At 39.9% G+C, this 15792-nt stretch overlaps 1 protein-coding gene across 2 annotated transcripts; it reads right to left on the reverse strand.

Annotated features, from left to right (window-relative positions):
• Window positions 1–4783: 4783 nt before the first annotated feature.
• On the reverse strand, window positions 4784–15628 carry rab6bb (RAB6B, member RAS oncogene family b). 2 transcript variants are annotated; one of them, XR_008388298.1, is made up of 9 exons: window positions 15369–15628; window positions 10912–10970; window positions 10777–10830; window positions 8752–8857; window positions 8284–8395; window positions 6707–6800; window positions 5910–5976; window positions 5196–5370; window positions 4784–4993 (listed from the first exon to the last, which is right to left on the reverse strand). XR_008388298.1 is itself a non-coding variant. In XM_053647565.1 (8 exons), exons 1-8 carry the CDS (start codon window positions 15436–15438, stop codon window positions 5306–5308), a joined length of 627 nt encoding a protein of 208 aa, XP_053503540.1. In that variant the 5' UTR covers window positions 15439–15628; the 3' UTR covers window positions 5147–5305. The 2 variants fall into 2 exon arrangements, 1 of the variants encoding a protein (XP_053503540.1); XM_053647565.1 differs by lacking the exon at window positions 4784–4993 and having other exon boundaries at window positions 5147–5370.
• Between the last annotated feature and the right edge of the window lie 164 nt (window positions 15629–15792).

The raw sequence follows: 15792 nt of genomic DNA on the forward strand, positions 1-15792 counted from the left end.
ACATGGATTTAAATAGTTTTGCAGACTTCTCTTCACAGAACTGTTGTGTGTGAAGGTTGAGTATGAAGTCAAACTGACAAAGTCAGTTTATTTGTCATTTGCACAGTTACACTGGATACACTGGGTACACTGGGCACTGAAATGCTTGTGACGAGGCTCAGATTAAGACATTGACACTACAAACACATATTTAGACATGAATGGTTGAGATGTTGCAGGAAATGAGCAGGACGAGTGCTCCGGCCTTCCTCAAACAACGTGTAAGCCTGGGAGTTTGTCTCCATTGATGAGCTCTGCTGTTCTCAGCACTCTCTGAAGAGCTTTACGGTTGGAAGAAGAGTAGCTGCTGTACCAAGCAGTGACGCAGCCGGTCAGAATGCTCTCTATGGTACAGCGGTAGAAGACTGACATGATGTCAGAGGAAATACCAAACCTCTTAAAACCTCCTCAGGAAGTAGAGACGTTGACGTGCCACTCTCACTACTCTGTTTGGGTGGAGGCTCCTGGAGAGATCCTCGGAGATGTTCGTTTTATGCCAAAAGTTTAGAACAAATGTATAATGTATATTGCAAAGAATTCAATCAAATGTAATAAAAGAGATCCAAAGAAAAGATAAAACAATAAAACAACTCTCTTTATGTCTTTTGCAAATTGTTGGGTGTAGGGATCACATGACGTCTTGCTCCAAATTGCAGTTGGCCAAGAGACTTTTGAAGCCTTTAGCAACAAAAAAATGTAAAGTTTAAAACTTGCTGTGATAAAGCTCTGTCATTAAATTCATATTTATTAGTAGTGGATTCAAGAATATAGCTAAAAAAAAAATGACAAGTCCTCTTTTCTGTCTGATTAGAAGTTTATGGGCGTGTGCTGCGTAATGAATGACAGTGGCGTCTCCCCGAAACTTTTCTCAGATTATATATGGTCTATCGAACAGTGGACTTGGTTCCTGATCTGTTCATACAAGCAGGTGACAAGTCACTCAACATGTCCTTTGTATTTCACCTCTTGTGGACATGTCTCTTAAACGCAAACTGATGGCAGAAGAACAGCAGTGGGCTCTTTCAGCAGGATAATGCTCCTTGACACACGGCAAAAACTGTTCATGTACGGTTTGAGGAACATGAGAAAGAGTTCAAGGTGTTGACTCGGCATCCAAATTCCCCAGATCTCAATCTGATCGAGCGACTGTGGGATGTTCTGGACAAACTAACCCTAACCCATGGAGGCCCCACCTCGCAACTTACAGGACTTAAAGGATCTGCTGCTAACGTCTTGGTGCCAGATACCACAACACAACTTCAGAGGTCTCGTGGAGTCCATGCCTTGATGGGTCAGAGCTGTTTTGGCAGCACAAGGGGAGGAGGACCTACACAACATTAGGCAGGTGGTTTTAATGTTATGGCTGATCAGTGTATCCTTTGCATAAATTCTGGCACTTAGTATGTCTTAATATATGATAAGAGAATAAAGTTCAATCAAACCAGTGAGTCAGTATCAGTGTGTGATTTTAACACAGAGTTTATTGATCTTTACAGACAGATGTCATGCTCATAAATGGCTTTACAGAATGAACTGTAGTGTTCAGTTCGACCCCACGCCGTCAGGTCCGATAACGGCCCTGCACTCCCAAGACTGTACATAAAAAAACTCTAACCCGAAATGCCTCTTCACCTCATTGGTGCGTCATGAAAATACACGTTTACGTCACAAATATATCAATGTTGCTTCAGAAATGACAATCGTTCCATCAGTCCTGCGTTCACCCACTGTGTTCACGAATGGCTCCCTCTTGTGGTATTCATAACAAATGGCATTTTGTTTAGCACATGATGCTAAGTGTAAAATAGTGTGTAATTACGTTCCTACAATGTCTTTTCTAAAGAATTTAGCGACACATCCGAGAGAAACGTTGGTATTCCCAATAATCTGGCATTATTTCCGTCTTTACATCATCTTTATAAACGACTTGACGATGTGGTTATGTGGGGCTAGCACAATCGTTAACCTCAGTCGCTAGCTAGCTTACACGGCTTCCACTCGAACGCACCGTATTCAGGTTTAGCATACATTTGCATTTTGGTGTTAGATTAACAGAAGGCACACTAGTGTCACAAAAAAGTGGAAGTGATAAAGTAAAAGCGCACGCCTCAGGTTAAATGTTGATAAATTTATATGCGAGAGATGAAGTAAGAAGTTAATCTAAACTCTAATTACTTCAGTGGCTTTCTTTAATTGTCTGCAGAGTTCATAAATACAATATTAGCAATTTCCTAATAATTCCTGACGACCGTCACAATGAAGGCCATTTTTAAAATTCTAATATCTTATCTATTAGTAGACTGACATAACAACCCGAGATAAAATAGCTTAAATGAAATAATAAATGTCTCCTATATATATATATGTATATATATATATATATATATATATATATATATATATATATATATATATGTGTGTGTGTGTGTGTGTGTGTGTGTGTGTGTGTGTGTGTATTTATTTATATATATATATATATATATATATATATATATATATATATATATATATATATATATATAAATATAATACACACATACACACACACACACATACACACACACACACAGTCGTGTCAGTGCATTCAGGTAAACATAAGACAACATTATCACACTATCATAAAATATTAAAGATACTATTACTACTGTGGTAAGTAAACATTTCACATTCCTTTAACATATCGGTGCAATGACCTGAATATTACAGCGTGGACTTGAGCCACGGCGTTTCTGTACATTCTCCATGATCCTAAGAACCATAACATTCATCTGACAAACAGTGATCATCCTGGTTATACTCCAGTGCGCTCAATGTGATGCTAACCATTACATATTTCTTATCTTTATGACACTGAAACAAAGTGCAACATAAAAAAAAAACATCACTCAAAATCTTGTTGAAAAAAAAGCTTAAAATCTTCCTTTAACCCAGGCACACTGTAGCTCATGCTAACCTGAGGTAAATGTTGCTATAGGATACAGTTAGCCATGTTTTGCCTGCCTTTGTCTCGAACGTTGTTTTTTTCAATAATAAAACTCATAAAACCTTGAGATGTGCTGTGTACTCATCATTAGTTTACACAATTTATAGCTATTATACTCAGCTAACTGACAATGACGATTTAGCTAGCTAAATTTACCTCAGAGGGTTTTAGCTAACTGGTCTTTCAGTTAGGTTTAATTAATGTGCTGACATAGCTAGGTAGTTAATCAGAGCTATCTCCTGATGATTGTTTAAATAAAATGCTAAATTGTCTGGCTCCCAATTAAAGTTCCTATTAGGCATTGTTTGTACATTTAACTCGTAACTCCTTATTTCCTCCTTATTTCCTTACTGTTGCTATGAATTTTGAGTCTTTGAGTCGGACTTGTTTGTGAGTCACTAATATCAAGTCACCCTTGATATCCGAGTCGGATCAAAAACACACGGCAGTGTCTAGGTACTAGCCTTTAGCTTAATTACTAGCAGCTTCAAGTTCACAACGCATAACTAGCTCGCTAGCTACAGTTACCACAGGATATTATTGCTAGCTAACTTGACTAAACAGACAACTTGACTAAACAGACACATTCAGTGACTGTATTCCCAAAATTTTGCCCTATTTTTGATTTGACTGCACTGTTTAACTAAATCAGCAAAAACAAACAAACAAACAAAAAAGCCTACTAAAAATCTACTTCTCCTCATGGGTAAGCCATAAAACAAAACATCATCAATGTTTGAGTTCATTTTGTTCAGTCGGTTCTAGCAACTTTCAGCTTCGCAATCCATGATATACAGGTATTACAAAGCTAACACTGCTAGCTTTCTAAAGTTACAAGGAGGTAATTGCTAGATGGCTAATTTAGCCAAACACAAAAAGTTCAGCTTGTGAATGTTTTTACTAAATGAACAAAATAAAACATTTAACGAGAGTCACTAAAAACACGCAAGTATTCGGCATGATGCTAGCTAGCTATCTTAGCTAGCCTTCTGACAAAAGTTGGAATATACGTGCATGTTAGGTGTACCCAGCACTGAACTGCCCCAGCAGCCCATCATACCCATCACGTTACGGGACCACAAGGGGGCACCCTGTTTATTACAATAAAATCTTACAGCTCCCCTGGTGGCTCAGAGGCTGTAATACACCGTTTATACCACTTGTAGCTAGAAATGGTCATGAGTCTACCAAATGCACAAATATTTAACAACTATATTATCTGCTTCATTTACCTCTACTGTTTCCTAATCAAATTTTGACACACTGTTTAGTTAAAATAAATCAACAGAAACATAGCTATGAGCCTCCTTGCGCACTATGGCCATTCTATTGCAACGGATTATTGTATTCTTAATCAGTGACTGATTTATTCTTGATATTTGGGTGGGATCAAGAACACTTTTGAGTATTTTAGATGTTCTCTTTGTCTAGGTTCTTCGTGTAGTTGGAGCTGACATGGAGCTGAAATAGAAGAAAACGTAACGAATAATGTTAACGGTGCGGGCGAGAACGAAACGGAGTGAAGCCCTTCTCATATCGAAAAGTAATTTTACACACACATCATGTCTAATGATGGGTGCTCATGATAATAGAAACACTATTTACAATACAGTACAGCGTGGCAGACCTCAGCGTGGACACTCGGCGCTAACGAAAGTGCATCAGGTCTTTTCAAACAGCGCTATTGTACTTTAATTGTTTTGAACGAAAGCAGACAAAACATGCAAAAGAGATTTTTTTTGTCACTGGCTAAAATAAATAATCAAATCGGTGCAAGGTGAGTCCTTATCGCGGCGTTAAAGATTAGTGCGGCCGTCGGAAGTCTTTTGTGTAATTGCCGACGATACGCAGGGGACCAGAGGACGTGACTGACTCCAGAACTCGGCCGACATGCATTGTGAGAATAAAGAAATGACCCTACGCACTGCTGTTGCTGTACTTCCTGTTCCAAATCTCATTCCATGTAGAAAACTACAAAACACAACAGAACAGAACATTTCTCGAAACGTCACTTCATTGTTGTCCTTTATCATTCTAACATCAGTCTTTGTTTGAATTATTTACATTATGTTGTTATTGGATCAACAATACGGATGTGATTTTGTTTTATTGGGGGTTTTTTGAGAGAGAGAGAGAGAGAGAGAGAGAAAGAGAGAGAGAGAGTTTTAATCACTTTCAGCTCAGTCGGATGTAGGAAGCCTGCGTCTGGTCGGGATGCTGAGCCACGGGAAGCAACAGAACGAGCAGGTGTGTGAGTGGAGGTGTCCATGAGGGGGCACTGTACTAACATGAGCAGCTGCTCTCGCTGGCAGGAGGTTCCTGCACTTTATCCAGCTTGATGTCAATCACTGGTCAGCGTTAAAGGGAAAGTACAATCGTCTTTCTTAAACACAAAACAGCTGCTAAATGCTAGCGGTGTGTATCTGTCTTTCCAAGAGATTATCCGAATGAACACGAATAAGAGGATTGAGGAATAGGAATATGAGGAATAACATCCTCGTGTGTCAAAAATACGATTTGAGCGTCTGTAGGTTCTGTACGATAGAATTTAGAGCTGTTATAACGCAATATGTGGGTTAGTGTTGTGCTAACAGCTCGATGTTAATGTTAAAAAAGGAGTTTAAGGAGTGTGATGGCCACGCCTCGTTTACCAGGACTGACAGGCACAGAGGCCACGCCTCTTTTACTAGTACTGACAGGCACAGAGCCCACGCCTCTTTTACTAGAACTGACAGGCACAGAGGCCATGCCTCCTTTACTGCACTTAACAGACACTCCTTCACTGTGAATGTGCACATAATGCACTGAAAATGATTATTTAAATTGTTTTATAATAATGACATTATTATTATGATTATTATTTCGAATGAGCTGTGTAAAAGGATACTGCCCTCCTTGTTCATCTCATCCAGATTCTCCATTCCGGGCAGAGCAGCAGCGACTCGCCGAAACAACTGAGGAGCGAGAGAGAGAGAGAGAGAGAGAGAGAGAGAACAGACAACAAGAGACAGAAAACAGACAGAGAGATAGACATTGAGAAAAAGAGACATACAGAAAGACAGACAGAGAAAGAGAGAGAGACAGACAGATAGACACACAAACACATAGTGAGAGAGAGATACAGAAAAGGAGAGAGTGAGACAGAAAGACAGACACATAGAGAGAGAAAGAGTGAGCAAGATAAGACAGTGAGAGAGAGAAAGTAAGACAGAGAGGGAGAGAGGGAGACATAGGTAGATATTGAGAAAAAGAGACAGATGGTGAGAGAGACAAAGAGAGAGAGAGAGAGAGTCATGATAAACCAGCTTAGCTAAAACTGTGTTGATCCTTTAGCTAAATTAATTCTCAAATCTGCACAGTAATAACAACAACAACAACAACAATACTACTACTACTACTACTAATAATAATAATAATAAAAAAATGTCATTTAAAATCGAACAATTAAAATTGAGTAACACACTCATGGAAATAAACAAATGAAATAACGGAGTAATTTTATTAATGAGATGAGTGATGAGTGTTTCAGTTGATCCACATCATGCTCTGGTGCATTAAATCACAGGCTCCACAGTTTATACACGGATAAAATAAGGAGCTGACTTCACCAGCGAGCAGAATGAAGCAGTTTACGATGAACAGAATAAAGACACAACGAGCAGACGGATGTATAAAGAGTCTCACCTGTTTCACATTGGTTCCGGTTTTAGCGCTCGTCTCAATAAACATCACGTTCAGCTCTTTAGCCCTCTGCTCGCCTTCCTCCACCAAGATTTGTCTGAGATATGGGTGTACAAAAAAAACCCATATCAGGAAATACATACATCACGTAAACACCTCTTTACATTTCAGAAGCTATGTAGAAAGTCAAGATTAGGTCTCTAACGGTTACGTAGGTGGAGCTGAATAAGAGTTAGCATTAGCAAGGACTGTCATGACATCACTACGTATAGAACACTATAAACACGCAAAATCCGGCTTGTGATGAGTCGCTGTGCTTTTCCCTTCGTATTAAATGTATTAGCGTGTTAGCAGGAGGTGAAGTGATGAGGTGTGAGGGTGGGAGTGGCTATAAAATGACTGACAGGATGGATATCTAAACGCAAACACGCATTCCGGACCATAAGGCAGTTTTTTCCTCAGCCACGTAATACTTTTCTTTACGTCACGGCTTTATATACTTTATATTTTTATAACATTCTACAGATTTTTCTGGCTTATTTGCATTATTAGTAAGACAAGGTGGCTATTGCACCTTTAAATAGCTGGTACAAGTTTGGATCTCAAAGAACAGACTTCCAGAAGAGTGAAAGTGAAACAGAACCACTCTTATTATAGACATTAAAGGCGATGAGATGAGTCGAAAAATTTTCTACAACATACAGCAGGGGAAATAAGTATTGGACACGTGCCAACATTTTTTTCCATAAATATATTTCCAGTGAGGTTATTTACATGAAATTTTCACCAGACATCAGTATTAACTCAAGAAATCCAGAAATATAAAGAATTCACAACATTAAAGTCCATAAATAAAGTTATGTGTAATTAAGTGGAATGACACAGGGAAAAAAGCATTGAACATGCTAAGAAAAAGCAGCTCCAAGGCAAGGTAAGGCAAGGAACCAGCTGAAATCCGTAAGTAATTAGCCTCGTTGGAAAAAAATATGTTGCCACCGATATTTATTTCCCCCGCTATAAATGTAAAATAAAACACTGTGGACATGACAGCGTTTCTGTTCTTAACGTAAATGCCAAAAGAGTGTTTTTCACCTGCGATTTAAATTAATCATAATTTCACAAAATGTTTTCATTATTAGCGCTTACACCACAGAGCTGCTGAATTCTGCATTCCGATTGGTCAGAAGGTGTTGATTAATCTTGTCTAAGAGCATTGGCAAATTGCTGTGGTATAAAAGGAATAAAACACTACGGGACATGGCATTCTACGAAAATAAGAAACTTTTGGGTGGTATTTTGACTTCGAATGGTAGAAACAGGCTTCCGCAAATGTAATAACTGCCTTTCAGGTGCATTCATTTACACACATGATCGCTTTTCCAGAAGAGACTTTTTAACTCATCGGACTAAATCACACCGCAACTAAAAATCCATGCATTTGCATTAGACTCCGCCCACTGTTCTGCACTTTGCTCATTAAGGCAAATGCATGAGCAGGCGGCGAATTCTCTCGACGCAAATCGTCCGTAGATCATCCTGTAAATAAAACAGCTGTGAAATTCACTGATGTAAATCCGCACCTCTTCTCCTCCAGGTCTGTCTTGTTGCCGACCAGCATGATGATGACATCGCTTCCTCTCTCCGTCCTGACGTCTTCGATCCATTTGGAGGTCAGCTGGAAGGAATTCACATCTGAAAACACAAGGAGCAACATCGTCAGTGTCACACCAACGGGGAATATGCTCAGGGAACAATTCAGTAAACGGCCGAGTTTGCAACGTTTATGAATTGTAAACTGAGACGATGCCAAAAAATCTGGGTTAAATGTATTACGTTTACGTGTGCTCCAGGTCTGATTAATATGATCGCTTCTCTTATAGTAGTCCTATGATGCAATAAAGTGACAACGTTCTGCTACTGATGATGTTTAGACATGCGATCACGCACAGAGATGTTCGTGTGAGCGTTCACTGCTGGAAACGGAACATTTTTGTAAATAAAGGGGTTGTTGTTCGACTATTGTTCGACTGTGTGTGTGTGTGTCTCACTTGTGACGTCGTACACCACCACGGCCACAGTAGAGTCTCGTATGTAGCTGGGGATGAGGCTCCTGAAACGCTCCTGGCCTGCTGTGTCCCACAGCTGTAACCTCACCTGCAGCACAAAATAGCATTTAGACGAGTGTTTCACATCCACATAGACTCTACACATTTGGGCAACACGAAACACCCGTCAGTGACATGTTCCAATATTTTTGATCACTTGAAAAAAATGTCTGTATTCAAGCAAAAGGTGCCACGTTCTAAGCTGTTTAGCACATCCAGATGTAAACATCAGGAAATGAAAGCTGAAATTCTGGTCTGTCGTCTCATTATCGTCTTTTAATTTCAAACCCGAAATGTATTCAGTGTATAGAGAAGAAAATAGAATTGGTCTTGCTGTTCCAATAATTTCGGAGAGGACTGTACATACAGTTGCAACCCGAATGATTCAACCCCCGTTGCAAATCAGGTTTAGTGTCAAAATTTACAGCGGTTTCCCCAAATTCCACTCAAAATACAACTTATAATGATTTCTCCAGTTTCAAAACTATTCACCCCCCTGAATAGAATCCCTCACAACAGCACAAATATGCAAAACAGGTGTTGTCTCAAGCTAATCAAGGGCTTCATTAGTTGCACCAGGTGTGCTTGAGCTGAACCACATGAAATATGTGAACTGGCTAGGGGTAGAAATTATATGAAATACCTGGATTGGGCAGAAAAAGGAAGCTATCAACGGCTGCAAGCAGATTTCTGAGAAGGCAGATTGTGAAAAACCCCCCGAGTGACTGCAAAAGACCTAGCAAGACTTGGTGGCAACAGGCACTGAGGTTTCAGTGAGCACACTAAGGCGCGTACTAAACGCAGAAGGTTTCCATGCCAGAACTCCAAGACGTTCAACACTACTGACCCAAAAGCACAAGAAAAGTCGCTCAAAATCATATAAATACCACGGAAGTTTTGGGATTCTGTGCTGTGGAGCGATGAAACAAAAGTGGAACTTTTCAGCATGATGGATATGTCTGGAGGAAGAAGAATGAAGAAAGAACACTCTGTCCACAGTCAAGCATGGTGGTGACTCGGTGATGCTCTGGGGCTGCTTTGCATCCTCTGGCTCTGGAAACCTGCAGCGTGTGGAAGGCGAGATGGATTCACTGAAGTATCAGGAAATCCCAGGAAAAAAAACATTGTGAGGAAAAGGAAGCTTGGGCGTCATCGGACCTTCCAACAGGACACTGATCCCAAGCACACCTCAAATTCCACCAAGGCTTGGTTGCAGAAGAAGTCCTGGAAGATTCTACAGCACCATCACAACTCCATAGAAAATCTCTGGTGGGATTTGTAGAAGGCGGTTGCAGCACACAAACCCAAGAATATTACTGAACTGGAGGCCATTGCTCATGAGGAACTGGATAAGATTCCTCAGGAACGCTGCCAGAAGCTCTGCATCTCATTTGCAGCAGGTCATAACAGCAAAAAGGTGCTCTACTAAGTACTAAAGATGCTTGCCATGAAGGGGGTGAATAATTTAGAATTTGCATTTTCAATTGAAATTGGGGAAACCACCTGACGCATTCGTTGTGTTGAACTATTGCAACTGCTTTTGTTTGATGTGTTCACAGCAAACAGCTGAAAGTCTGTCAATTTTGACAATAAACCTGATTTGCAATGGGGGTTGAATCATTTTGATTGCAACTGTATCTATAACAGTATGACCCTGAGTGTTTTATTCCTCAGTTAATCCTTGGAACAAATATTAACTGTCTACAAACGCAAATATGATCGCTAGATAAAATAAATGAAGCTATGAGATAGACAATTAGCCCCCTCCCCCATCCCATAATTCCTGTTTAATCTTGGCATTAGCTAGTAATCATTAGGCTAAGTATTAAATCCAGTAGACAGGAAATTGTAATATGGATATCGAATACTGATAAAACAATTTGACTATCGTGGTGTATCGTGTAATCGATTATATCGGCACATGCCTACATACTGAAACGATTTCACTGAAGTATGAAGGATTCTCACCGTTCGATCTTCCAGGTACATGGTTTTCGATAAGAAGTCGATCCCGATGGTCGCCTACAGACAGAACAACATATCAGTGACGTCCGAGATGACAGATATCTGATATCTGCAGAGCAGATCGGATTTTCTCCGTACCTGATAAGTGTTGTCAAAGCTGTCGTACATGAACCGTGTTATCAGAGATGTTTTTCCAACTGAAACATAAAGCAAGAGAAAATATTATCGATGCTGCGTATGTGAAAAGCTTCTCATGGATTCTCAAGAAACAATCAGACGTGTGTGTGAAGTTTGCTTTCTTTACCGTTGCACTTGCATGTTGAAAATAACCGTGAAATTAATATCAGGGTTTTTGTTTGTTTGTTTGTTTGTTTACCCGTCGCTTAGAGTTTTGGTTACCGATACGACTGTATATCTAGAAATAAAAAAAAAAATAATAACTCGAGATTTTTTCGTTTTAATTTTATTTTTGGAAGTTCGCTGTGATCATCCAATTAAATGCTCTCTAGAAAGTATATGCTCCGCCCCTGGGGTGTGTCTTGCTCTACAGTAGCGGCCTGTTAGCAGTAAACATGGTTGGTCTGTGCGTTTTGAGCTGTGCGTCTTCCTGCACGCTATTCCCTTTTCCAAACGTGGCTTGGTGGAGAATAAACGGTCGGAGTTTATTTGTTTGGAGGAGGAATTTGGAGTTTGCGTGAGTTGACGGTGATGTGACTTTTTAAAGGGGTGTTTTATAGACTTGGGTCTGTCAATGCGGGAACGTTGCTACCTCAGACTGATGGAGAATTCCGATGGGGCTTCAGCATCAGTAAGAGTCAGTAATATCATTTTATCTACCACTTAGATGCATCAGATGTCTTCCATTGACGGCCCTGAGGCTCTCCATCAACATCTGCGCTCACCATCGACCTCAGCTCACACACGTATGGCATGACTCCAAAAACATGCAAGATCTCATCGTCTAGGATATCGTCCTGGTTAAACAGGATATCGTCCTGGTCAGTGTTGCTGAAATCCTCCACGGCTGAACAAATCCTCCGCTCTTTTCAAGCACTTCTAAGCTACTTTGCTAAGCTTCGGTCAGCTTTGCTTAGATTTGTTGTGTAAATCAGCCAAGCAATTCAACACGCCATCACTCTGGACTTGTTTCCTGTTTCAAATGGAAAAACTAGTGTGCAAAAAGTATGTGCACACCTGACCATCACTTCCATATGTCCTTGTTGAACATCACATCCCAGATTTATTCCTCCTTTGCTGTTATAATGAGCTCCAGTCTTCTCCAAAGGCTTTCCACTTGATTTTAGGGCGTGGCTGTGGGGATTTGTGTTCATTCAGCTACGAGAGCGTTATTGAGGTTGAGGTCAGGTGCAGATATTGGGATGGTGAGGAGGCTCCAGTTCCAGTTCATCCCAAAGGTGTTCAGTGGGGTTGAGGTCAGGGCTCTGTGTAGGACACTCCAGTTCTTCTACCTTCTTCCAACCTTCACCCACCATGTCTTCATGGAGCTCGTTTTGTGCATCTCCAAGCTGCCAATGTGGGGCTCTTTATAGAGGCCCTTAACCCTATTTGCTCCAGGGATGTCGTGGCTGACCCTGTATTCCGACCTCAGCTTCCTAACAAGCTGGGATATGAGAAGAAACAAATGTCACAGTTCTGTACTGTATATGTGACATTAGAGGCTATCTCCTAATAAACGCTTATAGCCACCAGTTTAGCATTGTACACTAATGTCACTTTCTTAATCGGTTTGATGTCTCGATTAGCAAACAAACCAAACCTTGCTTTTGAAAAAGTTAGCAGAGAGACGCGTAGGACTGAAAACCTCTTCATAAAAACTCTTTCATTCGTTGGTCAGAAATACCACAACATATAAAGGCAAACACACCAGGGTTCCATTCAAACAGAATAAACACCGCAGATGTGAAAGCATCTGGTCTCCCGTCCAGAAAGCAGCATGACGACAATCATCTTCTAAAAAAAAATAATCTTCTACAAATCTGACAGAGCGTGTCACATGTCCTCCTCAGAGAAAGCAAAGCCAGAACTGTGGTGAACAGGCAAGTTTAAAAAACACTACTAAGATTAATATCATACACTGTGATAGAAGAATAGTCATGATGTCCATAGTGGGGTTTGCATGCTGCTGTGCGTGTCCTCCGGGGGTTGAAACATGAGCAGAGTATTTTAGGAATTCTTCAGGACTGTCAGCACGACACGATTCGATATGACACGACACTCCTACATTCCTGAATGGCCCTCTCTCTCACACACACACACATACACACACAGGGTGTGTTCACATCGTACAGGTCAGTCCTGTTCCTCAAACCAGCTTCAGGGAAAACAAGAAACACGACACACACTCGAGGTCTTTGTTATACTTCAATGAAGAAAATATACGGACAATATAACTATGTACGCTGTTACAGGAGGAAAGGATAGAGGGCAGAGCTTGAGATCAACGTGATTGCAAACTTGATCAAATGACATCACAATAATGTCAAATTACTTAACGTCAAAGAATTTTTTTTGTCAATTTTAACGTCAATTTCAGTCAGTTTCTTTGTCAACGGGGTTTCATTTTCATTTCAGGAAAATAATCGAATCACAAGAGATGCTGGGGTTCAGGACCTTGGACAGCAATGTCATTTTTTCAAGTGAACTCAATATTGCTCCTTCAGGAACATCTCAGTGTTTGTCCAAGCCATAAACAAACTTTATTTTAATCACTAGGACAATCCATATTCAGAAAGAATCCTTTATATTTGATTTATATGCTAGACATGCTAGGTTATCCAATAACTTCATTGGCAGATTAGACTAACAAAGCAAGGCACCGATGATCTCTGCTACTTCCTTTCCAGGCTTCATTTTTTACTTTGTAATGCTTCTATATACGTTTAACGAGAGGTAGTGTGTGACAGGATAACATGAAATGATGGTTATATATTTTCCAAAGTGTACGTAGGAGCTAAAGTAGTGAGCATGGAACTGAAGAAATGTCGGACCACATGAGCCACGTGATTGGTCCGAGGAATCGTTAGAGATGACCGTTTGGATTTGACACGTTACTGGGTCACATCTAATTTGCATAGACACAAAAAAATATCAATTCAGATGTCACTTGTCGTAGAAATCATGGCGAAAGTATGTAGAGAATCTGTCGCTTATATGTCACCCGTCATATATAACTGTATGTGTAATATATATATGTTTCTACTACTACTTATAATCCTCATCATCATTATTAGCTTAATAGAGTAATAAAATTTGTAAATTACCTCCACATTACTTGAGAGCTTACTGTAATTACTGTAAACTAACATAAACCTCTATATCACTACAGAATATTTGTCATACTCAATCTTTAATAACTTTCTACATCAAACAAAAACATAAATATATTGTTTGTATGTATATATATTGTTTTGTTTTGGCTTTGTGATTTTTTTTTTATTATTTGTGTTTTTGGTAAGATGATTATTTCCCCCGTTTACCTCCTTGCATCATGCAACAGTCATGCAATGTTTAGAAAATATATTTTCTATGAAACACAAGATGCATTTTATCTTCACTATTACAGATTTTAAGACCAGAGGTAACCATTTAGAACATTTGTTTGTATTATTTCAGGCATATTGTTCAACATAAGTAACATTTAAATATTTAGACAGAATTCATGCACTGAGCAGTTTTAAGTGTATATTAAAAATATATATATATATATATATAAATAAGAGAAGGGATAGATAAATAGATGTGCTTAATATGCACGTTACTAAAAATGAAAAGCACATGAACATATTTAATAGCTTTTTCGTCTGAGCTCAAAGTCTCCTGCAGTTAAATTATAGTATATTATTTTCCATTATAATGATGTATTGTGGGTGCTGTGTGTGGAGGGTGAGGTGAGGGTTGCCAGGTTGCTGAATGCCACCCTACCAGTCTGGGTGTGTCTCTGCTTGCTTGCCTGCTTGCCTGCCTGTCTCTCTCTCTCTCTCTCTCTCTCTCTCTCTCTCTCTCATTCTTTTCCCTGCTATCCTTTTTTTTATAATAGAGAACTCTCCAATCTGCATTGTATTTAACCCTAGGATTATATTAATGTCCATTTGCAGGGCGTGTGTGTGTGTGTGTGTGTGTGTGTGTGTGTGTGTGTGTGAGAGAGAGATTAATTCTCCAGGTTTCACTGCGCCAGAACCCAGCAGCACCTTTATTTTATGGTGTCTGATGTCACTGTAAAGGAAATGTAAAGTATATATAGAGGATTTAAATAAAGGTGTAAACATTATCAGGTGTTTTTAGATGTATTATTATTATTATTATTATTATTATTATTATTATTGATGATGATGATGGTGGTGCATTGCTATAGATTTACATGACTAATCAAATAATAATAATAATAATAATAATAATAATAATAATAAAGACAGAAATGGAGACTGACATTAAGAGAGAAGGGTTTAACATCATGACAGATTTGTCTCTTGACGTGTGGACATTTCTGAACCAGAATCATACTGTGATGTGCATTTAATTCGTGTGTGTGTGTGTGTGTGTGTGTGTGTGTGTGTGTGTGTTTTAAAGGGACTCACCGCTCTGTTCGCCTAAAAAAACAAGTTTAAATTTCCGTAAAGGGTTTCCAAAGTCGCTCCCCACAGACATGGCGGCTATGAATATATTCCCGTGCTGTTATTTAATCACGTCTCCACTGCTGTCCTCCAGATGAAAGCCGCAGATGGACACACGGTGGAGATGAACCTCGGCGTCCCGACTCGCTGGATGTTGCAGCACTGCTTTGCGATGTCGGTCCTGCTGCGCCCCACTGCGCATGCGCGACTTCCGCCTCACGCCCGCCTGCGGTCCAACCTGCGCGCGCCGTCATTGGCGTCCGCCATTGTTGTTGCTCTTGTTGCTGTTGATGGTCCAGCGGCATTCCTGTCATTCCCTGAGTTCCTTTCAAGGGAAATTTCCTCCAAGAAATGTACACGTACACCACTTTAACACCTTCCCCAGATA

Source organism: Ictalurus furcatus, chromosome 17 (assembly GCF_023375685.1).
Source record: "Ictalurus furcatus strain D&B chromosome 17, Billie_1.0, whole genome shotgun sequence".
NCBI lineage: Eukaryota > Metazoa > Chordata > Actinopteri > Siluriformes > Ictaluridae > Ictalurus > Ictalurus furcatus.

Coding starts and splice junctions, on each gene's coding strand:
- rab6bb (XM_053647565.1), bottom strand. CDS start 15,438: ATGTCTGTGGGGAGCGACTTTGGAAACCCTTTACGGAAATTTAAACTT. Junction 8,858..10,776: donor TGTACCTGGAAGATCGAACG/GTGAGAATCCTT, acceptor TTTGTGCTGCAG/GTGAGGTTACAGCTGTGGGA. Junction 6,801..8,283: donor ACAGACCTGGAGGAGAAGAG/GTGCGGATTTAC, acceptor CCCATATCTCAG/ACAAATCTTGGTGGAGGAAG.